A 24359-nucleotide genomic window follows, 5' to 3' on the forward strand; every position below is an offset into this window, starting at 1 on the left:
CCACTCCCCACGGTACTTAACTGTATTCTTTTAGTTTAGCATGTTCTACAGACTGCAAGAACGTGGGGATGGAGGGCATCTTTTGCAACCCCTTCTCCCACTTTTCATGCAAAACAAAGCATTAAATTTCAGTCACTACATGATTGTATTAATATGAAATGCATTTTTTAACCCCACTCATCACACCACTTTCTATGTTATTTTTTTCCCACTCTCTTGAGATTTTCTGTTCTTTAGAGAAATTATCTTCACAGGAGACTGAATTATAACACTCTCTAAAATAGTGGCTCTTAACCTGAGGAAGGGGAAGACAGAAGAACTTTGGGGAGTCCATCAACCCTGCAAAGTTTTGTATGTGGGAATATGAGCTTTTGCCTGGAGGGAAAGTACATAGCTTTCATCAAAATCTCCAGAAAATCATGACCCCCACTGGCCTACGGAAAAGAAAAGAAAAAAAGAAGAAAAATTCTTTGGCTAAAATGACACCTAAAATTGGTTTTTGGATGGGGACAAGAGAAGGAACAAAGCCTACTTGGACAACACAGTTTATAGAGAAGATAAACCCACAAATAGATCAAAATGTTTTATATATCTAAAGTTGCTTTTTTTCTTTTTCAGGCTTAACTTTCTTTCCAAGGTTTTGAGGAATGACCTCAATCCTTAATCCCAACTGAAGAGGCAACCAAACAGAAAAGATCAAACATACACCAGGAATAAACTGAAGCAATGCTTTATTGCGACCACAAAGCACCAATTCAACAAGGCATCGACACACAGAGATTTGAACAAATGTCTCTTTGAACAGAGATGTAGCGAGCTCACTTTTTTCAAGTTCTTAAAAACAAGTACTCAAACCAGGAATCAAACAAAGCATCAGAGCAATTAAAAAAATACTACAACATCATGAAGGAATATATAAAAATATTCTGTACTAGTAACAAGGCTTCTTGATCTATAACTCTTGGCAAATTCCTTCAGAAACAAATCAGTATAAATACAAACCATAAAGTGAAAAAATGCTTTCTTCTTCAGAAACAAAAAGCCAATTTGAAAGTAAATCTATGCAGAAAATACTATTACCCCCTGTGAAAGAAGCTGAATGTGGATGGAGGTTCCCAAGACACAACAGAGATTCTCTTTTCAGAGGTTCTGCTCCTATAGGGGCCATGACACACGTTCATCTCAAACATCGCAGTATATCCCAGTGAAACCTTAATAAGGTCAAGTGGAAGACCCTCTATAAAAGAGGGTGTCGGCAATTCCATCCAAATAACACAAACTCTAAGGAGCAGAGGGATTCAAGGGAGACAGCAATCTCTTTTCTCCCCTTCCCCAAGTTTTCTTGTCTTTAATCTCACTACATCTGTAACCAGAGGATCATTCCATTCAACCCTTTTTCAAGGATTTTGGGAAAGCAACCTGAAGAAAATCCCTTTGGTGGGGAGGGGTGTCCAACCATGTCAAAGATCACTCTGTTTGACAAGCTCCACCAGGAAAACCATGCTGTCCACAAATCATCCTTGCTCCTCCTGGCTGAGTTCAGGTCAGCCGATGGATTGCCTAGTCTATCCCATAGGATAACGTTTCATTTGACTGAAATTCTTTACATATACACATGTATGTATTGTTTACAAAGTTTCATCACATGAAACTAAATTATGTCATAATGTATTTCTTGAGGTCTAAGACCCCAATTTGACTGTACTATGAAGAGTTGTTCTTGAGATGCTTTGTCTGCAGAGGTTTTACGTGATATTCGTAGATTTTTAGAGCAGGCCCCAGTTTTAACTGAAGTCCTGTCAACACGTCATTTCTTGTCATCAATAGCAGGGATTTTCCATCAATTTCCTATAATGGAAGCAAAGGGTGAAACCAACATTAAGTCCAAAAGCTCAAGGATAATGAAGAACAAAAGAAGTTCAAAGGGAACATATTGATTGTCCCCAAGCTAAAAACATTACTTTTTGACTTGGTTCAAATAGAAAAAATGGACTCCTCTATTTTTATGTTCCATCTTCCACTTTTATTTTGGGATTAAATACAATCCATTGCTGATCTCATTTTCAAGATCACATCCCTAAAGCTGCATCTTAAAAAAATGACGGCAAGTTTGGCACATATACCTGTAAGGATCAGAGATATTGCTTCTAAAAGAAATAATGACACTTTCCACTTATAAAATGTATTGATGTTTATGCAAAATTTCTGTGTACCTAATTCCTAAGAAAACTCTATAAATTAGGACAGATAGGGATTATCATTTTAATTTTATAGGCAAACCAAGGACCAAGGCAAGAAGTTAGTATGCCTAAGATCAAAAAGTTAGGCAAGGACAAGGAGGATTTGAACTCATCTACCTACATCCAAAGCTGATGTTCTTTCCATAATGCCCTTCTGTTTCTCTTGACACTTGGAAGTAAGTATGTGTGGTATAGATGAACCAATAGGGGTCAGAGCGTCCTAGGTTTTCTGGAATCTTGTCAATCACAACAATGGGCAGTGGAAAAATGATTCATTCTCTGTGAACTTCTTTCCTGTCCTTTAAAAGAGGAACCATCCTGCCTCAACTCGAAAATCAACCTCTCGTGTTGAGGGCCCTATCATACTTCCTCTCAGTGGATCCTCAAGATTCCAAATAAGGTTAGTGAGGGCAGGGCACTGTCCCTGCTCTCTCAGAGTCCACTTCCCACACCCGTCAGGTACCCAACCATAGTGCCCTGGAGACCACAAAGCTTTGGGGGTGAAATATAAACAGGCTTTCCATGAAAGAGATGTAGATCCCAAATACAGAAAGTGGTTTGGAACTTTTGGAAAGGAATCACTGAGAAGGATGCTGAATACACCACCTTATTTTTGTTATTATTATTATTTTTTTATTGTGGGGACAAGTGAGCTGGCTCTGAGGGGGGTTCGGGGCTTAAGAGATGGACCAGTTTTGCATGTTCAGTAAGCCTCGACATGTCTTATGCCTGTACCTACCTCCCCAAGTGATGGACAGACAAGGGGACATGCTGTATAACTGCAACTACACGAAACTTTGACTCCCTCCTATACCGACCCCAAGAAGGCCATCCCTCCAAACTCCCTTGTGTTTTGCCAGGCTATGAAGAAAATGTGCTTCATAGGATTCACTGTGTGGAGAAACAGCACTGGGCTAGTGGGCTTTGTGACCTTAGGTAAATCCCTTCTTTCTCTATCTCCTCAGTTGAGGGGATTTGGGGGTTTCTGACAGGATCCCATGAGATACTACTTTCGCAAATCCTCCCTGTGCTGTGAGTTATACAGTCACTTGTCATTATTCCGCAACAGGCCCATGTCCTCATATCATTTGTCAACCACCTACCATGAATCAGAGCAGAAGGACAAGGAATCACTTCTAACTGCTCTATGGTGTTTTTGAACTCTGAAAACCTTTAGTTTGCTGACTACTAGGAAAAAAGGTCTCACATTAATTTGTGAGAGACGACTATTGAAAAACATGGTGCACAAAAAAGCAGTTAGTTGACAGGGCAAGAGTGGAAAATTATTTAAGGATATGGGATTTGATTTTCCATGAAAAAAGATTTTCTTCTCCTTAGGCAGCTAGTAAGCCCAAAGACGCCCATCAGTGAAACCTGCTAAAGATGCAAGTTGGCAGAGGAGCTTTTAACATGCGGAGACCACGGTAGCAGTTCTGAAGTCACTATGAGGTCACAGGAATCTGAATCATAGGTCCCTTCAAAACTCATCATCTATCTCAGTTTGACTGCGATGAAGATAGACTCACTTGGAACACTTTAGACAACAGCAAAGTCCTTCCTGCTTTCCAGCTTCCCTTTGTTGTGGCTTGCTCATACTTAACTTCCTACATATTTTAAATAGGCATCAGGAAGAGATGACACTGCTTTCATTTCTATACAACAAGAAAACTTCCCTGACGAACTGAAAGTGAGTTTTGTTTTTTTTTAATCTTCGCTGGCAAAAAAGTCCTTTTACAACTCAGCATTTCTGTCAAAAGCCAAGTATGTCTGTGAAAAATGCTGAAATTTGGATTTTATTTAAGACAAAATGGAAAATCAAGTTTCATGCTCCAATTTGATTTTCCCTTTGTTCAGTAGCCACACTGCAGTTCACCTCACACTAGGGTTGGTAGAAGAAAGCTCCATCTGGGAATCCTCATTTTAAAAATTTGAAATGAATAGAACTCATATATACAACGAAACTTTCCTCTTCAGTCATGACTATAGTAGCTCAGATGAATGGCAGTGGAACATGAATGATTGAAATGTGAGCTTCCAGGGTCAAGCAAACTGCAGGCTGACCCCAGTTCTCCACAACTTATCATGTAACCTTGTGGAAAGGACTTGACTTTCCTGATCCTCACTTCCACTTGCAAAATGGAAATAAGCCCCTGAAGGATTCTAGAGATTAGAAATGATTCATTCCTGTGAGGCACCTAGCACAGTGCCTGACAGATAGAAGGTTCTCAATGACTACAAAGTGGCAAGAACAGGATGTGTTCCAATTCCAAATCCATCTACTGCTTCATTTCTGGAAGTGTGCTCCCTGCCCAAATGCTACCCTTTGCCAAAGGCATGCAGGCCTATTCCTGTTCAAGTTCAGAAAATTTGGTGAGGTTAAAAAAAGCTCAAAGACTACATAAAAAATTTGTCTCATAAAAATTGCAAACACAGAAAAGTTCCTTGATTAAGGAAGCAAATCATTTGTTACATAACTTCTATAAAAGATTGAGATGCAAATGAAATCCAAATTTTGCCAGTCAGCATGGTATACTAGAATGAGCATGAGATTGGAAACTAGAAGACAGAGTGTCTGATGCAGACTCCATCATCAGTAATTTTCCACAAACAACCAGTCCTCTGTACCCTGGTCTATTTATTCGTATAAATGAAGGGGTTGGAGTGTGACCAGATCCATTTAAATAAATAAACATTTAAAAAAATCCCATGATTTTGCATGTACATCATGATTAAAGCCAAAAGGAAAAGATAACTCACATCTTGAGATCATGTTTACATACCCATGGTAAGGGATACTCATTTGTCAGTTTCGGCGAAACTGTACTTTGCTCTGTCTTCACTGAAGAGTAACCAAGTACCCACTGGACAATAATATTTATGCAAAAAATCTTTGCATACTTAATAAGTTCCAGCAAGTACTCATGCATGGATGGTTTAGAGATGATAGGTGTAAATTTCCAATGAGGGCCAGACCCTAGATGTAAAAATAAATGAGTGGGATCATTCCATGTATTATTAGCTCAGTAGACTGGCATGTATTTTGGAGTAAGTCATTATTTTATTGTTTATCAGGTGGGGCCTGGGCAAGTTACTTAAACTCTCTAAGCCTCATTTCCTTGTCTATACGATGGAGGAAAAGTAGCTACTGTGCGTCACTGCTTGAAAGGATTATTGCAATAACACACGTGAAGTAGAATGCCTGATATCTACCAAGTACTCAATAAATGCCAGCTGTTAAAAAAAATTATAAAAGAATCTTCACCCATTTACTTTTCGCTCTTTCTCTCTGTGAGCCAATCTACACCTTGGTAGCGCTTACAATCGAGCCTAATTGTGATACGGTCTGTTGGAAATGTATGGGAAGAAAGATGAGGTGGGAAGAGAAGAGAGAGACAGACTAGGAAGAGTAAAAGAGTGGCTGTCAAGAAAGAGGAAACTGGTTAACAGCAAGGAAGGACAGGGAAAGTCAAGGAGAAGTCAATGGCTTTCTGATGGTAGGGCCCTGCGACTAACCCAGGAGACCATAGTTGTGTATTTGTGGTGGCCTCTGTTGTCCCAGATGTACTGCAGAGGAAAGAGGGCTCAGTTAACACCAGAAGATGGGCTGGAACCAAACTCTGCTGCTTCCTAGTTTCTTGTGTATCATCTGCCTCATTATTTCTTTCCCCTGTGAAATGAGAGGTTTGGACTAAGCTGACTTCTGTCCATTCTAGTTCAATACGTTCTCCGATTCCAATCCTGTCTTCGATGAGCACCAGACTCACCAGCCTTATGGGAAAGTCTCCCCGTGAAAGAACAAAGCACAGAGTCCTTACCGATGACCTGGAGGCATCTGATGAAATAGGCTGTCTTTTTCCAGTCCAGTCTTCCCTGTCACATTTTCTAGAACTTTCTTTGTCACAACTCTCTTGCCATTCACTATCTGGCTACACGTGGTGACCAGTCTGAAGTTTCCCATTCCACGGCTTACGAAGGGAACAAATGTCCCAGAGGAAGGGGGACTTGGTCTGGAGCCTGGGGAAACAAACGTGGAAAATCCTGTGTCCAATATGGGGATCACATCAAAGAAGGAGGAGTGAAATCTCCTGGCCTTACCCACATGACCAGTGGGAAAATAACTGCCTGAGAAGAGGTCTTTGTCTTCAAAGACATCTTGAAAGCCGCAGTGTGGCCTCTCAAACCGTGGTTCCTCTTTCAAGCACTTTTCGTCTCTGCAGTCGCCTGTATTTTCTGTTTTGATGCGGTTCCCTCCGGACTTGTCATAGTTGTTACGTTTCTCAGCATCAGACAACACCTCGTAGGCTTCTGTTACTTGTTTGAATTTCTCCTCAGCTGCCTCCCTGTTTTTTGGGTTCTTGTCTGGATGTACCCGAAGAGCTAACTGATGGTAAGCCTTCTTGATATCAGAGGGGGAAGCGTTTTGAGGCACTCCTAGTACTTTGTAGTAATTCACCATGTTTCTTTAAAGGACCTTCCCTTACTAAGACACAGAGTGTATTTTCAGAAGAACTTCCAGGAAAGGAAGATGGTGAACTACTCCAGTCTACGTCGAGACCCTTTAAATCTTATCACATGGTTGTTGGGACAAACTCTCTTCTGAGGGAGAAATTCCTCTTTGGTGTCCTCTACAATCCCCCTACCCCCACCTCCCCACAGCTCAGTGTGGGGGGAGTGACTATGAGCTCACCATTATCAGCCAATGACTCTCAGCTGATGCTCTGCTTGCCTTGCATTCCTATTGGTGGAAAATTTGAGGTAGACGATACACATATTAGGAAGATGTCACCTAGTTTAAAAATCCAACACTGAGATGTTTACAGAAAAAAAAAAATCTACATGGTCCAAAAAGAAGTCTTTACCTCATTTGTTAAAGTAACAGAAGCAAAATGGGTCTTGCCCTTAAATCCGACACAAAACCCATTTTGGCTCATTGTGAGGGCTAATGCCTTCAGTGACTTAATGGGTATCTCTGTGTTATTTAATATTTGCTGCTGGTGCAAAGTCGATGATAAAGGGGCTCTATTACAAAAACATCTCGTACACATTTCTGATGAAGGAAAAAGAATGAAACTCACTTCATCAAATGAGGAAACTGGGTTACAGAGATGTCTGCCTAGATTAAAAAAAACCCCACTAGAATAGATACAAGAAACAGAATTAGAAGTAAAGACTTCCCATGTATGGTCAGATAAGGCTTTTTCACTTCAGCTATCTTTATAAAGTGAGCCTTTTTGAAACTTTACTCTGGACTTAAGAACAAAACTAAGTAGCAGCATCACAACAGCAATGCTTTAAAAAAAGCACTGAAGACTTTGAGGCCCAAATGTAGCAAGGGCTGCTGGTTGCTCTTTTTTTCTGGGACCCACAACTGCACATTTCTCAGACTTCCTTGCAATTTGGTGTGGCCATGTGACCATGTTCTGCCCAAGGACATATGAGGAGATGAGGTGTGCCTCTTTCTGTGTGCACCCAGCCCATAAAACCACCTACATGTGCTCCTCCTTGCACATCCTCACCTATGTGCCCAGAGCACCAGAAGGATAGAGGAAGATGTCCCTGTCTTGCACCCAGCCCATAAAACCACCTACATGTGCTCCTCCTTGTACATCCTCACCTATGTGCCCAGAGCACCAGAAGGATAGAGGAAGATGTCCCTGTCTTGCACCCAGCCCATAAAACCACCTACATGTGCTCCTCCTAGCTACATCCTCACCTATGCCCCCAGAGTACCAGAAGGATAGAGGAAGATATCCCTCTCTTGCTCAGAATTACTTTACTCTTTATGCCAACTGAATGTTAATGTCTGGATATCTTGATTTGACTGAAGATGACCGAGCCTCCATCAACCTGGATTCTTGAATTATAGTAAGAAAAACACTCTCAAGACTACCATGGGCTGTTTACATGAATAAGAAACAAACTTCTACTATAACTAAGCCATTATACACCTTTTCATCTACTTGTGACAGCAATTGGTCTACTCTAATGTGCCATTTCCACAACTTTACCTTCATTTCTAGAACCTTCAATAATGTCATCAACCAGAAGAGTCCTACCCCTTGCAACACTTAAAGTCCAACATCCAATCTTATCTCTCACTTCTCACTCTCATTACACCCACTTTCACATTTCAATTCCACTTTCTCCAGGGTTAGGAGCCTCCTTCATACTCCTCTTTTGTATCAGTCTGTACCCCTTGGTTGGCCCTGGGAACCGTTCTTTTATATGCCCTCTCAAATTGCTCTCTTAGGCCATTAGTCATCCACTGTGCCCATGCCACAAACACCCCATCCAGGAGCAGTATAGCAATCCAGCTTTCCTGACTCCTATGCCTGGTGCATCTGCGGAAGAAGAGCAAGCTGTGAAGATGAAACACTACACAGGAGCCGTGTGCCAGTCTCAGCCGGGTCAGTAAAATTCCTCAGCAGTTCTTCTGCGTATCCTTGGCCAGCTGCCTCTCCCATCCCCCTTGGTGGCCACTCTTAGCCTTCACGTTCTCCTCTAGTTCCTTATTAAACCTCTCCCCATCCTGTCTGCTCCAAGTGCAGGAGCTTGCCTCTCGTTTGGCAAAGGGAATAGAAACTGTCAGGAATTCCCTTTAATGTCCCTGGGGACAAGGGAAATTTTAGCTACATCCTCACCTATGCCCCCAGAGCACCAGAAGGATAGAGGAAGATATCCCTGTCTTGCTCAGAATTAATCCCTTCATATTCTTTTTAAAACAAAACAAAAAAAGAGTTGAATATTTTATTGACTCAACTGAATTAACTGAATCATATACATTATGGCCAGCATTTCATTTTATTATGGTTAAAATATATGTAACATAAAACAGGCCATTTTAACGAACTATTTTTAAGTATACAAGTTAGTGGCATTAATTGTATTCACAATGTTGTGAAATAATTACCACCATCTATTTTTTCTGCTTTTCTATCACCCCAAACAGAAACTCTATTAAGCAGTAACTTACCCCTCTCTTAACCCTTGATAATCTCTAATCTATTTTGTGTTTCTATGAAGTTGCTTATTTTAGATATTTCATAAAAATGGAATCATACAATATTTAAGTGGTTTACTTCACTTAATGTAGTGTCTTCAAGGTTCATCCATATTGTAGCGCATGTGAAAACTTCATTCCTTTTTCTGGGTGAGTAATAGTCCACCATATGTATATACCACATTTTGTTTATCCATTCATCTGTTCATAGATGCTTGCGTTGTTTCCACCTTTTGGTAATTGTGAATAATGCTGTGATGAATATTTGTGTACAATTATCTGAGTCCCTCTTTTCAAAGCTTTGTTGGGAAATGTTGAGCCATATGGTAATTCTATGCTTACCTTTTTGAAGAACAACTAAACTTTCCTACAGCAGCTGCACCATTTTATATTCCCAACCAGCAATGCATGAGGTTTCCAATTTCTCCATATCCTCGCCCTTCCATACTCTCTGATCTCATTCTTTTCCTTATCCTCAGGGGGTTTTGCTTTATTTAACTGTCCTCAATTTCATTCCATTTTAACCTGTCTAATTCTTTTGGCTACTTTCCTGCATGTAAATAAGTTTGAGTGTCTCCTCTCTTAGAAAAGAACCCTCATGCCTACATGACCCTCCAGCTTGTCTGCCTCCCACTTGTCTGCCTCCCACTCATTCCTCAACTTGGACCAAACAGTCCTCCACTTTCCAGTCATCCACCCTCCCCATTCCCAACTCCATTGAAACTCTACCATCACTCAGACCCCACTGGGGCTTCATCTTTTTGAGGTAATTGACCTTGTTAACCATTTCATTTCTCTTGCAACTCGCTCCTTCATTGGTTTCTGTACAATCTCTCTTTATTGGTTCTCTCCCTACCTCCCTGAGTATTCTTTCTCAGTTGCTTTTGCTAGTTGCTTTTCTTCTTCCAACAATTAAAACCTTGGCATTCCCCAGGGTGCTGACCTTGGCCTTCTTTTAGGCCTTTCTAAATGCCTCTCTCATTCTTACTCCTCCTATGACTGCTGACAACCTCATATCTCTGCCTTGAAGTCTCACTCTCCCCTCAGAACTGTCTGCTAGATATATACACCTGGATGTGCCACAGGTCTTCAAATGCCATGTGCCCTAAACTGTGCCATTATATCCCTTTTACAACTTACCTCCCACAAACATCCTGGTGAATGGCACTACTTCACACCACCCAATCTAGAAACTTGGCAGTCACCCAGGTCCCTCCCTTCCCCACTTGTGGGCGGTGAGATTGGTTTGGGGTTATGGTGGAGAACAGGGATGAGACAAATCTTCAACCTCCATTGACGATGATTCACTGAATTCTTCTGGCCATCTTCCCCAGATTTTCTTACCCATCTTTTCCTTTCCTCAGTAGAATTGTTGTAGCAACTTTCCCATCTTCTATCTCCCTGTCCTCCAATCTACTCTCCACATTGCCACAAGACTGATCTTTCAAAAACACAAATCCCATCCTGACACTCACTTCCCACTTAATATCCTTCTGTGGTTTCCTAGGGCCTTTCAGGTGAAGTCTCTTTTGGGTCAGGCAAATGAAACTATCTGTACTCTGGACCCCTGTTTATCTTTCAGGCTTATCCTTTGACGTTCCCTGCTTCACACCTCTTACTCCAAGGCACTTGGAATTCTCAAGATAAACCGCATTTTCTCATGTCTTCATGCCTTTGTATTTAAGCTTCCCCTGCCAGGAATTCTGTGCTTCCTTCAAATGGTTCCCATACATATAATGGTTTCTGGTAGTTTTGTTAAAGTAAAACAATACTTGTAATAGTGAGCATTATTTACTTCAACAGTTTTGTATTCATTTTAATGAGTGTTAGAAAAAGCTACAACAATTACTGAAACACCTGAATGAGTGAATATGTCACAGAAGCACCATGTATGTTACCTGGCTAAGCGATAATGTCTTATAACTGGTCTCATTTCAAATAAATGACTTAAACAATCATCTGAGATTTGTGTATTTGTTTATAGAAATCTGCTCTATTTCAATAAAAAACTCAAAGGGTCCTTTCACTATCAGCCAATTTTCTTAGCTATTTTCTTATTGTTAGCATCATCCATTTGCTTTTTTAACTATTTCCTAAATATTTATAAACTGGAAGGACATATTAGCAGAGTTTGAGTTACCACTTCTCCTACTGATTACGTTATAAAATATTTTAAGCATTTCAGAAATCTTCAGCTATTAAGAAATATCAGATATCAAAGCACCTTAACTATTTTCAGTAGCTAGTATTATAAAATGCTGATAAAGTAATAAGAATTATTTCCAGTTTGTGGGCTTCTAACTGGTCTCACTCAGAGCTGGATTTACCATGAAGCTAATGAAGCTTAACTTTTGCCTTAGTAATTTTGCATTCATATTTTCAAAATTTTTTCCCCAAAGAGGGCTCTTAAAATTGTGAAAGCTTTAGGCCTCCCAAAACCTGGATTTGTCCTGAGTCTAATTAGAAATATCTAGCAGAGGGATGCCGGGGTGGCACAGTTGGTTAAGTATTGGCCTTTGGTTCAGGTTCTGATCTCAGAGTCCTGGGATCGATCCCCACATGAGGCTCCCTGCTTAGTGGAGAGTCTGCTTCTCCCTCTCTCACTGCTCCCCACTCCCAGCTTGTGCTCTCTCTCTCTCTCTCTCAAATAAATAAATAAATAAATACCCACCAGAATTGGTACAGTTGAAATCCATCTGGTGATGACTTAGGCCACTAGGCTCAGAGTTGCTCTGATTGGCCTCCCCACTTTACTGCTCCATTTGGAAGTAGTGTTATTTGGCAATTTATAGCAGTGAGAACTTTTACTCACATTTGTGAAGTCAGTGGCTTCAGAAAGTTAGCAAATAGTCATCTGAAAAAAAAATGCCAATCTTTGCATTTCAAATGAATGGCTTAAACAACCAGTTGGGCATTTCAGAGTAAAATACTGCTTATATGTAGTTTGGGGAGGTAAGGAGATAATAGAGTAAAACTAGTCACCATGAATTGCATATTACCTAGTGATACATATTGTTTTGTAAATCAAAATCACTGACGTTACTCACTTGTAGGTTTGAGGAATCTGAACAATATGAACTATATGACACTGATTGGCAGATCACTGCCTTCCATCTACTTTATATATAATCTGAGTATGTGAATCAGAGAGATGAAGACATGGAAGTGAAGTGACTACACTCCGAGGGGCAGAGCTGTCTGTGAGCTGCATGAGGGTCCAGTCTGAGGGGTGATGGTGCTGTACTGGACTGCCAGCATTCCTTAACTGGGAACTAAAAGCATAGTCAGTAGAGAAGCTTTACACCAGAGAATGGTGCTCATTTAGCTTTCAGAGGCTGACACAATAAGCCTTGTCTTAAATGTTCTGTGAGGAAGTTGGAGATGCTTTGGAATGAAGTTAATCACAAGGTTCTTTCTCTCTCTCTTTTTTAAAAAGATTATTTATTCATGAGAGACACAAAGAGAGAGACAGAGACAGAGAGGCAGAGACAAAGGCAGAGGGTTTGGGACTCGATCCTGGATCCCAGGATCAAGCCCTGAGCCAAAGGCAGATGCTCAACCACTAAGCCACCCAGGTGTCCCTCAAAAGGTTCTCTAAAAAACTAATGCTCTTGGGACACCTGGGTGGCTCAATGGTTGAGCGTTTGCCTCCAGCTCACGGTGTGATCTCGAGGGTCCTGTGATTGAGTCCCACACCGGGCTCCCCATGGGGAGCCTACTTCTCCCTCTGCCTGTGTCTCTGCCTCTCTTTCTCTTTCTGTGTCTCTCATGAATAAATAAAATCTTTTAAAAAATTAAAAACAAAACAAAACAAAAAAACTAACGCTTTTAGGAATGTAACATCCCTGAAGTATCTTTAACTCTTGAAAACCAGGCAACCCATGTCTATGGGGAAGTGCCAATTTTTTATCACCTAGTCACCAAAATTCAACTGTGTATATATATCATCCCAAGTAGTTTTGTGCTCTGTGCTGTGCATTGCAAGCATACTTCATGAAGGCCAATTCTAAGCTAACATTTTACTATTAAAACAATAGTTTGAGCAATATTTTGTCTGTCTAAATCAACATTCACTTTATAGAAATTGGGAGTCCTAGAAAGACAAACACTTCAGGATCTTCCAGTGACCAATGTCAATCAGGAGAAAAGAAACTAGGAATCATGTGAATCATGTGCTCTGCACCACAGCATGTGAGATCTATCTGCCAGAAGACACTTGAGAAAACAGCCACCACCCCATGGGAAAGAGAGTACTGACAGAGTTGTCATTACTGTCTCCTTTAGAAAGAACTCCAACCGCCTCCTGCTCTTACTGGCCAGTGAACCCTCTGGAGCACCATGCTAACGAGGTCAGCCAGCCAAGGAAGAGGGATATCACTGGCCAGAAGAGTAAAACAACTTGAAATACACACACTATTGACACTGGGCCATGGAGGGTGGGGCAAGGGGCTGGGCAGGGGCTTAAACCTTCCCTCTCGACAGTTCTTTTGGCTTATAGTTGTGGCTCACACAGTAGGCTCAAAAGAGGTTTTCCAGAAGAAAACTTGATACAGATCATTACACCAGAAGGAAACTTACTGGAAATCACTGTCATGTGGCAGTGTGCCTGCACAGAGAAAAGGAGATTATGCAAAGATCCCCAGCTTAACCAGATGTTTCATACCAGAGGAACATCGGAACATTCCTGCCCTTTGGACAAACCTCGCTCAGTGGCCTGACATCTTCCAAGGAGGCATGCTACTAGAAAGCCACATCTGTGTCTGGTTGCTACAGCAACAGACTATCCAGTATTGTACTGTGAGACCACACCACAAAGACAGCTATTCTCCTGAAAGTCCGCCCAGCTAAGGGTGGGCATGTCTAGCATCACTGTCACTATCTTAGCTCTAAGTTCTGATGACAGTTCTGGAGGCTGGGAAGTCCAAGTTCACAGTGCCAGTGTGGTCAGGCTCTTGGTGAGGCCCTTTCTTCTTGCTGCATGCTCACATGGCAGAGAAAGTTCTTTTCAGGGTGCTAGTCCAATCACGAGGGCTCCACACTTATGATCTCATCTAAATCGACTGATCTCCCAAGGCCCACATGTTAATATCATCATATTGGGAGTTAGGGTTTCAACATATGAATTTGGAGGGTGGGGCACAAACATTCAGTCCACTGCGGTTGGCCATGAAACTAAGCTCCCCACAACATTGACAGTTCTACTATCCTTTTTAGACCTGCCCTTTTCCAAGGTGGGGTAGGGGTACCCTCCAGCCCTGTCCTGCTTCTGTCCAATGGCAGGCCAAAGCTTTCCCTGAGGAGATTTCAGGTCTTTCTTATTGTTTCTCAGCTACCATGAATTGGAATATGTGCCTGGAAGGGTCACATGTTTAGGCTGGGGGTGGTCTCAGTCTTCCCATCTAGGGTGAACTTGAGGTTTACTGACAGGAAGATCCTTGAAGGTGAAACATGAAGCTTTCTAAGGCATGAGGCAGGGTAACGTGGTAAAGGATCCTGCTCCTTAGTCCTCATGGAAATCACAGTGACTACTTGTCTTATCAGGCTGAACCTGACCAGTGGCCTCTTCTTGCCCTTCCTCCACCTCCTTTAAAGAGAAGAGGAAAGACACGGAGAATTACATAGCAGGGGGAAGATTTGGATCACTTTCAGGGAATAATTTAGACGAACTCTCTCCTCCACCCAACCATCCTTCCATGAGAATGAAGGAGCTTGAGCTTCTAGACCATGCTTACAAAACACCAGTGCCTTGGGAATTCACTTCTCAGGCTCCTGAGTTGGGCTCAGCACAGTAGCAACATGATGCCCTTTCCCCACTTAAAGGACTTCTGAATGAAATGCTTTTAGAAAGTTTGTTCCCTTTTGCTTCTCAGTATTCTAATGCCAGAGTGATGTCATCCCTGGGAGAAAGGGCCGGCTTCTGGGCCAAGCTCAGAGCTGGCCAGCTCCATTCTGAGGTCCTGCACAGAATCTGGAAGGCCCAAAGGACACCCCCTCCCCTCAATCTGGGACATCTGCCTCAGAGGAGTCTGAGTAAAAGCCCAATCTGAAAAATGCTTTTGGGCAGCTGGGAATTTGGCCAAGAGACCTTTCAGCTAAACCCTTTTTTGTTGTTGTTGTTAACCTTTTACAATATTATTTAAATTTAATTTTAGAAGAGAATTATTCAACTGTAATGACACAAATGGGTATTACTCCATTAAAAACTAAGATAAAATATGTTCCAGCTGATAGGCCTTTACCTTTCAACCTGAGCTATTCTCCCCCACGATTTTATTATAAAAATTTTCAAACATAAAGTTGTAAGAACATATAGTGAACACCCACATGACCACCATGTAGAGTCTACAATTAGCATTTTCCTTAGTTGCTTTATCATGTCTATTCCTCTACTCATTCCTCTATCCAATTACCAAGCCATATTTTGATATTTCAAAATAAGTTGTATAAATCAGTATATTCCCCTAAACACGTTTATTTGCATACTACTAATTGCTTAATAGTTTTTATAGTTCTTTTGAGTTAAAATGTAGAGACTGTGTAACACACAAATCTGCAACATCGGTATATACCAGTGCATATGCAGTGCATCTACTGATGCATATACATATAGCCCAATTCCTCACCAAGACACAGAATGCTATCATCACCCAGAAAGTTCCTTCATGCTGCTTTCCAGCCATCCTCCACTCCCACCTACCCAGAGGCAACCACCGTTTTAATTCTCACTACCTAGGATGCATTTTCCTGTTCTCAACCTTCATCTAAATGAAACTGCTATCGTCTGAATGTTAGTGTCTCCTCAAAATTCATATGTTGAAAAGTATTCTCCAGGGGGTATTAGAGGTAATTGGTAATGGTGTTAGGAGGTCTTAGGAGGTGATTATACAGATTAGTGCCCTTAGGAAAGGAGCCCCAGAGAGCTCTCTCACCCCTTCCTCCATGTGAAGACACAGCAAAGAGACAGCTGTCTAGGAGGCAGGCCCTCACCAGACACCCAGACCAGACACCCAGTCTGCAGTCTTCTTTATCTTGGATCCCCAGCCTCTGGAATTGTAAGAAATAAATGTTTGTTGCTTATAAGCCACCCAGTTTATAGAATATTTGTTATAGCAGTTCAAATGGATTAAGACAGAAAGTGTTCAGTCTGAACTCCTGTGTAAGGGGTTCTCTCACTCAGTGTGATATTTTGAGATGCATCAAACTGCTTTATGTATTACTACTTTGTTCCTGTGTGTGTGTGTGTGTGTGTGTGTGTTTAAAGATTTTATTTATTTATTTGAGACAGAGAGCACAAGCAGGGGAAGTAGCAGAGGGAAAAGCAGGAGGCCTGATACAGGACTCGATCTCACAACCCTGGGATCATGACCTGAGCCAAAGGCAGATGCTGAACTGACTAAGCTAGCCAGATGCCCCTAGTTTGTTCCTTTGTATTACTGGGTGGTATTCCATTGTGTGACTATACCACATTCTCCCAGGGATGGACACTGGGCTTCCAGTCTGGACTATTATGAATAAAGCCACTAAGAATAATTTTGTACAAATCTTTAGCAGACATATGTTTTCATTTCCCTTGGGTAAATACTCAGGAATGAAACTTCTGGATCATGGGGTAGATGTGTGAGTATCTGACATCCCCTACCAATAATATAGAAGAATGTGTTTGTTTCACATTCTCACAAACATTTAAATTTATCAATCTTTCTAATTTCAGCTATTCTGGTGGGTGTGAAATGATTTAAGCTGCTATTTCCATAAATTTTCCAAAGTAACAACAGCAACAACTATATATATATAAAGAGAGGGAGAGAGAAAGAGAGATCAGGTTTGAAGAAAATATTGAAGGTGGTTTAGAGATTAAGATATATATGTCTCTCCCTCCCTCTCCCTCTCTCTCTCTCCTTCTCCATTTATTTATTTATTTATTTATTTATTTATTTATTTATTTATTTGAAAAGCTCCGCTAGCCAAACCCAGTTTAAGAGAATCAGAGATGACTAAACGGATATGGGAAAAGCAGCCAGATACATTCTTCAATTTACAATTCTATCAATTATATTACAATACTGGAAAAGTAAATTTAATGCTTAGAAAACTACAGCCTTTGCTGATAGGGAGATAGGATCTCTGTTTTCCTACAGAGCTGGTCTGGTGTGGATCACAACATGCTCCCTCAATTTGCTTCCTCATGGTCAAGGTCCTTGAGCACCAAACCTATAGAGCTGGCCCAGCCTAAAAAAATAGGAGTCAGGAATCCCCTAGACAATGGAGAGGGACCCCATTACTCCTCCCTCTCTCTTTCCAATACTAACCCTGGACCTGAGGAAAGGGAATTAACACTTTGGGGGCATCAACACTGTGTCAGGACCTAGCCTAGGCACTATACATACAAAGTCCCTTAATCCTTACAACACCACCCTATCAAGTTGGTATTGATAGCCTCGTGTTATGGAGGTGAAAGCAAGACTCAGAGAGATAAAGTAACTTGCCCAGGGTCACACGGAGTTAGAAGAACCAGGATTTGACTCTCAGTCTCTACTTTGTCCACCCTACCTGGCTAAGCACCTGGAACCCAAATTGGAGGGGCTTCCTAGCTTGGTTGGTGCTGGGGCCAGTAGCAGATGGTGCTGCATGTTTCTAGTCAGACCTGTTCCTCATTTCCCTTTCTCCTCTGTTTCTGCTTTCCAGTGTATCTGTGGTGAAGGCAGGGCTGTCCTATCTCTCAGAAGATGCAGATGTAAATGAGCTTTTGCCCTCCTCCTTGCAGCTGTAACTGTGTCCCAGGGCATGGGTTTCCCTCTCTCAGGAAAGAGCCATTAGTTTTCTTCCCTTCCCCATATGATTGGAGTGTGATGTGGAGGACATGCAGAGTCTCACACATCCCTCACTGCTCTCTGGTCCTCTTCCTCCTCATTCCCTCTGCCTGCTGGGGGGAAGAGGTAACTGTGTTCATCATGTGTTTCTCTAGACTGACTTACCTGCTCCTGAAAAGCACTAGCTTGCTCCTCAAATCCTGCTGTTCGGAAATAGTTGACGACATCCATCACTGCCCAGTCTGCAGGATCTGGAGGCCTCCCATTCTCCATGGAACTGCAAAACACAAACCCAGACACTTGTGGCAGAGCATGCAAGAGTATGGCCTGGCTCACCACTCAGTCTCCTTGGGGCAGGCCCTGGCCAGCCTGCTCTGGCCCTCTTTTCCCTTAGAACCATGGCCCTCTCTTTCCGTAGAGGCCCAGATCCCAGTTTACCTCTCTCAGGACCATAATCATTCTTGTGTTTCTTGGGTTCAGGACAGCATTATTCTTACTGGCTCTTACTCTTACTGTTTTCCTAATAAACCATCAGACCCTTCATATGAAGTACTTCCTCATGAATTGGTTTCTAACCCAGAGATATTAGGAATGGTTCTGTGATTCTTGGCAACTCATAGGATAATACTCATATTGAATTAAGAACACCAGGCCCCTGTACAATATGGCCCCCAAGTACCTGTCTTTTCCCATCTCCTACCACCTTCCCCATCCCCATACATCCTCTCTACAGCTGTGAATCTACAGAGCTAAAGCTATTCCCCAATATGCTGTGCTTTTTCACAGCTCTGGGCCTTTGCACATGCTGTTCCAGCCACTTACAATGCCCCTTCATTTGTCTCTACTTGACACAATCTACCATTCCTACCTACTTCATGCTAGTTCCCATGCCACCTCCTATGTGAGGCATTTTCTGGCCCCACCAGGGAACTGTTTAAGTTATAACTTCCTCTGCATTTGAGAACTCATCATTCAAACTCATTGCAGCACTTTCCACGCTGGATTATATATTCTACTTATTGGACAGTCTTTCCCATTAGTGTGGAAGATGTGGGCTAGGGATATACACCTGGTCTGAAGCATTTTATTATTCCTAGTGTCAAGCATATATTTAGGAACTCCAATATTTTTTTTTAATTTTTATTTATTTATGATAGTCACAGAGAGAGAAAGAGAGAGAGGCAGAGACATAGGCAGAGGGAGAAGCAGGCTCCATGCACCGGAAGCCCGATGTGGGATTCGATCCCGGGTCTCCAGGATCGCGCCCTGGGCCAAAGGCAGGCGCCAAACCGCTGTGCCACCCAGGGATCCCTAGGAACTCCAATATTCACATGACTAGATGATGATCAAGTATCTGAGAGGTCCTACAGATAATCTACCTCACTGGATTTAGAAAGGAAGGATAGGAAAAGTAGAATAGAGCAAGGACCCACCATTACTATGACTTTGCCTCAGTTCTGTTTCAGGAGTATTTGTCTGGGTTTCTCTACACCTCATCCAAAGAGATTCTTCCAGAGTGTACATGTAATCACATTGCTCCCCTGCTTAAAATCCATCAAAAGCTTTCCATTGCCTTTAAGATGAATTCCAAATAGCTTAACTTGGCTTAGGAAACCCTTCAGAATAAAGCTCTTGCCATCTCTCCTGCTAAGAATACACTATTGAGCAAACAGACATGGTCCTTACTCTTGTGGATCTACAGTCCTTTGAGGATTGACAATGAGCAGTAATCATACAACTAAATGCACAGCTGCACATTGTGGTAAGTGCTATGAGGGATAGGTATACTGTACTATGGCAGTTTAAGGGGTTAGGGGATGGATTCTGGTGGAAGTTTCTCTTGGGGTAAGGTCTAGGAAGCAGCCAGAAGTTAACTGTATGAAATCAGGAAAAGATTATTACAGGCTCTTCATCAGGAAATATATACATTTAAGGGGCCATGCAGGTCTTGGAAACCACATTGAGGAGTCTGGATTTTTGTCTATGAGCAATGAAACTTGCTAAATGGTCTTATGTAAAGGGGGTAACCTGATCAGATTTTCATTTTGAAAAAGAGAATTGGAAATGAGCCAGAGGGGAGGGAAGGGGTGGTCTACTGCAGTCATCCATGCAAGAGATCATGGTGATACAGTCTAGAGTGGTAGCTATGGACAAGGAGAGGGAGTGTGTGGATTTAAAAGAATTTTAACCATGAAAATCAGCATGACATAATGGCGGACTAGATGTAGAGAATGAAGGAGAGGGAAGTATCATGGAACTGGATGGATAGTGGTAACTTCATTTAGATGGCACTGCCAGGTTTAGTTGAACCCACTGAATTTTAGGTACCATCTACATCCAAGCAGAGATTCAATGTGGGATATGAGTCTGGTGATCAAAGCAGATGAGTGGGCTGGAGGTATACATTTGGGAGACAGAATTTTTAGATAGTAAGTGAAATCTTGGGAGAAGATGAGAAGAAAATTGGGCCTAGAACATGGGGGGGGGGGGGGTCAGCATGCTGTGAATGTTGAAAGGATTCATGTTACTTCTAACAGAAATGAAATTGCCCAGACTTTGAGGATTCCTGAAAACCTTCAAACATCCAAAAGTCAAGACTAGCTGCACCTCTGCCTCATCCTCAGCATAATGTTTTTCTCATAGTAGGAACTTAAAATATTTGATTAAATAACAAACTTCTGTCTTAACTCAAGACAAGAGAGCCTTTAATCAATGGCACATAGGATCAATGATTTACCAACACAATACTTAATTGAGAAACAATGCTTACTAGTTAGTAGTGTTTTCCCTTTTGTGCTTAGAAATTGTGAATCTATAAACACTGTATGCCCATGAACACATGTACTCATATATATGAATGCTCACTACACACACACACACACACACCTTCCTACCATTTAACAGATAATATACATGGGGAAAAAAAACTACTTGCACCCTAACACTGCCAAATATTAACTATGTATGTTGAAGTCAAAGTTAAATGGGTTTTTAAAAACTACCCAAATGCTAGGATTTTTCCATCATCTCATTAACATAGGCAATCATGAGCTTGACACTGGGCACTCCCTTTAAGAAAAGTACCATTTTCCCTCCCTCACTTGCTTAATGTAGGTTTGAAGAATATTTAGAAAGGAGTTGATTGTTCTAACAAATCTTTAGGTTTGCTAATCAGCTCTCTTCTCGCAGTGAGCAGAGAGTCCCATCGGATATACATTTCAGTGCCCTAGAAAACATCTGAATTCACTCTCCCTGTGGCTGACTTCAATTAACTGCCTTTCCTCATAAAGAATAGTTATCTAATTGTAAAAACAAAGTATGCTACATTGTAATTTTAGGATGGAAGGCTTTGCTGATTCTTCTTCCGCTGGGGGGTATGACATCATCACTTCCATAATTGTGAAATATTCCTGAGTATTAGCAATGCGGGAGAGAACAAAGACTTTACAATACTGCTGACAGTGTACCCAGAAGAAGAGGAGCACTGGACAACCAGGCACTCTCTCTTATTTAGGGTAAGGAGGCCCATGCAGAAGAAACAAGGGGCATGAAACCAATCCGTGCATTCAGTGATCCACCCTAAGTTTAGGCCTGATAACAAAAATCCCCCAAATAACTTAGAAGACCAATCACAGTGTTCGACTACTCACATCCCGAGAGGAGAAACCTGTCTCTCTTCATCTCTTCAGCTCTCCTGCACCTAGCGCAGGTCTGAGGTGCAGCATTGATGCAAAGCAAAGCTCTGTTATGTTAGTGGACAAAGAACCAGAGAGTACATAGAGTCTACAATACGCTTTTCATACATTTCCTATTATCAGCCTCTTAACTCGTCAACTGGCTATGGTAACCTGTTTTTAGGAAACTAAGGCTCAGAAAAGTTCAGAAACTCACCCAAAACCACACAGTAGATAAAGCCAGAATTGGATTCCATGTATGCTTGCTTCCAAATCGATGCTTTTCCACTCAACTCCTTGATACAACAAATATTTACTCTAAGCCTACTGATTTCTCAGTCCATGGCTAGACGCAGGGTTACAAGGCTAGGAATCATAGTCCCTGCCCTCAGAGAGCTAGCAATCTGGTGGGGGAAGCAGATATATAACAGCTAACTCTAAGTAATACTAGAATTGAGTGCTGAACAAGCACTATACTGAGGACGCACTCACTGGAGGGCCCAGAAGGTCCTGCCTGATTCGGACACCTTAGGATCTTCAATAGCAATTTTGAAGGGCATCTATTGCTCCAAACACATCCTAAGCTGGGCCTTGAGAAGGGATGGCTTGCAAAGGCAGGGACATGCAGGCACCTATTGTTACTTCAAGGTTGTTTATGCTGCTTCCAGTGGTTTTGGTAACGGGTTTTTTTTTTTTTTAATATTTTATTTATTTATTCCTGAGAGACATAGAGAGAGAGAGAAGCAGAGATACAGGCAGAGGGAGAAGCAGGCTCCATGCAGGGAGCCCGATGTGGGACTTGATCCTGGGACTCCAGGATCACGCCCTGGGCCAAGGCAGGGATCCCCTTGGTAACAGTTTTAAAGAGAAAACTGGAGATCAAGGTCAACATGAAGGTGGGACTTGGGGAGGGTGGAGTGCCAAGCCTACATGAAATTTATGAGTACATTCCAGAAGTTGGATTTAAGTGTCACCCTGCCCCACTGGGAATGCCAGACATCTCCTAAAGGACTGCTAGTTGTGCCCAAACTGAGACACTTTGTTCCCTTTTAAATGGACCATTCTCTCCAAACCTTTTCTTATAATTTGCGCATGTCAAATTCCAGAAGGCATTTAAATGGCACTGTTTAAAACACCTCCCAGATGGTGGTTCCCATTGTGGCTGCTAATTTTGCACAGATGAAATAAGACGGCAGATATAAAAGTTCCATTATCGTTTGATATTTATTATTCACCATCATCATAGCAAAATGTTTCTTAAAATACAATGTATAAAGATGATAAATTCATGAATATTTTTCCAGGCATGGGATCTTTAAAATATATACATATATGTGTATATATTTTAACTTATTATAAAAACTTAGCAGGAAATGAAAGACAGAATTTATCTATGATCCCATCACTTAATCAAACCAATGTTTCCATTTAACCCAGTCACCATTGAGTCCCTGTGCATATGGGTCAAGTACATCGTATGTTGATAAAAATTATATCATGCATGGATAATTCACACCGGGAAATAATTATCCCTTAATTAAACAATCACTTCACTTTTAAAGAGAGCTAGAGACACAGTCATTGGGACAAAAATGCAATAAATAACAAATTTGGCAGATACATGCAGATAGAGACTTTATTGTGTTTTTCATATTGGTACATTATAATTTTAAGCGCTAGCAGCAGAAGTCTCCATTTTCCCTTTACACCTTAGTGAAGGCAGGTGGAACATAGCTGAAACCCTTTTTCAGAATCTAGCACGTGTATAGTTTTTAGTACTCATGATATGCTAGATTCTGAGGATTGATCAGACCAAAAGGAAACTGTGGATAAATATAATCCATGTGAGATTTCAAAACTCCATTACACTCATTAATTGCATTTCTGCTTTAATGTTCAGAGCAAAAGTTATTTTAGACACTAGTTAATATTATAGTGATATATTTACCACATTACTCCTTTTATAAAAGTAATTCTCAATGTTACTTATGTTTCCATTCAGAAATGCATTCTAACTTTGTACTGCCTTAATCTTTGTAATTTATTTTCAAAATTAAATTAAACTACTCTTTGCCCATATCTTAAAACAGCCTTTGGCTAAAAGCAACATAATTCTGATCGTAATAAATTAATATTGATATTTTTTTTGGCCTATGACATATCTAATAATGAAGGAACTAATTGAGCTTTAGTTTTATCTCTCCTCCTTTCTTCCTCTCCCTTCAACCAAACTAGCAGGGATCTGGCTAAAAGGCTGGCCTAAAAAGAGAAAGGATGATTCAAAGGTTCTTGACAGGACATTTTTCATTTTTTAATACTCTGATAAATAAGAGTTGACTGCAGCATACTCAAGCAATGGAAGCACTGAAAAAGTAAATAATTCTTCAAGCCTTCTGTACATTTCAAATTCTTTAGCTTGGCATTCAGAAATTTGATTCAAACATAACTTTCCAGGCTTATTTCCCATTCTAAGTTTGTACTGAAATCCAACTGGGCAACATCCTGGTTTTTCCCATATCCACAGCGTGGTTATACTGTTCAAAGTTCAGCTTCCAAAGATGAGAACCTTACCCATTTTTAAAAGGTACTGGTTAAAAGTCCTGTTCCTAAAATACCCAATCTTTTATTCCAATCA

At 41.2% G+C, this 24359-nt stretch overlaps 1 protein-coding gene across 12 annotated transcripts in view; it reads right to left on the minus strand.

The window, feature by feature from the left end:
* Positions 1-712: 712 nt before the first annotated feature.
* The window catches only part of SAMD13 (sterile alpha motif domain containing 13), a 59416-nt gene continuing 35769 nt past the window's right edge, over positions 713-24359 (minus strand). For 8 of the 12 annotated variants that reach the window (XM_038541558.1, XM_038541555.1, XM_038541554.1 and 5 more), the window contains 2 exons: positions 18216-18327; positions 713-1848 (listed from right to left, as the gene is read on the minus strand). In XM_038541558.1, coding sequence (XP_038397486.1) covers positions 1705-1848; positions 18216-18327 — 256 coding nt within the window. In that variant the 3' untranslated portion in view covers positions 713-1704. Of the gene's footprint in view, positions 1849-6055; positions 6902-12052; positions 12095-16169; positions 16285-18215; positions 18328-24359 lie in introns of those variants that run through there. The other 4 variants (XM_038541557.1, XM_038541564.1, XM_038541556.1 and 1 more) reach the window with 3 other exon arrangements.

This window comes from Canis lupus, chromosome 6 (assembly GCF_011100685.1).
Source record: "Canis lupus familiaris isolate Mischka breed German Shepherd chromosome 6, alternate assembly UU_Cfam_GSD_1.0, whole genome shotgun sequence".
In the NCBI taxonomy this organism is placed as follows: Eukaryota; Metazoa; Chordata; class Mammalia; order Carnivora; family Canidae; genus Canis; species Canis lupus.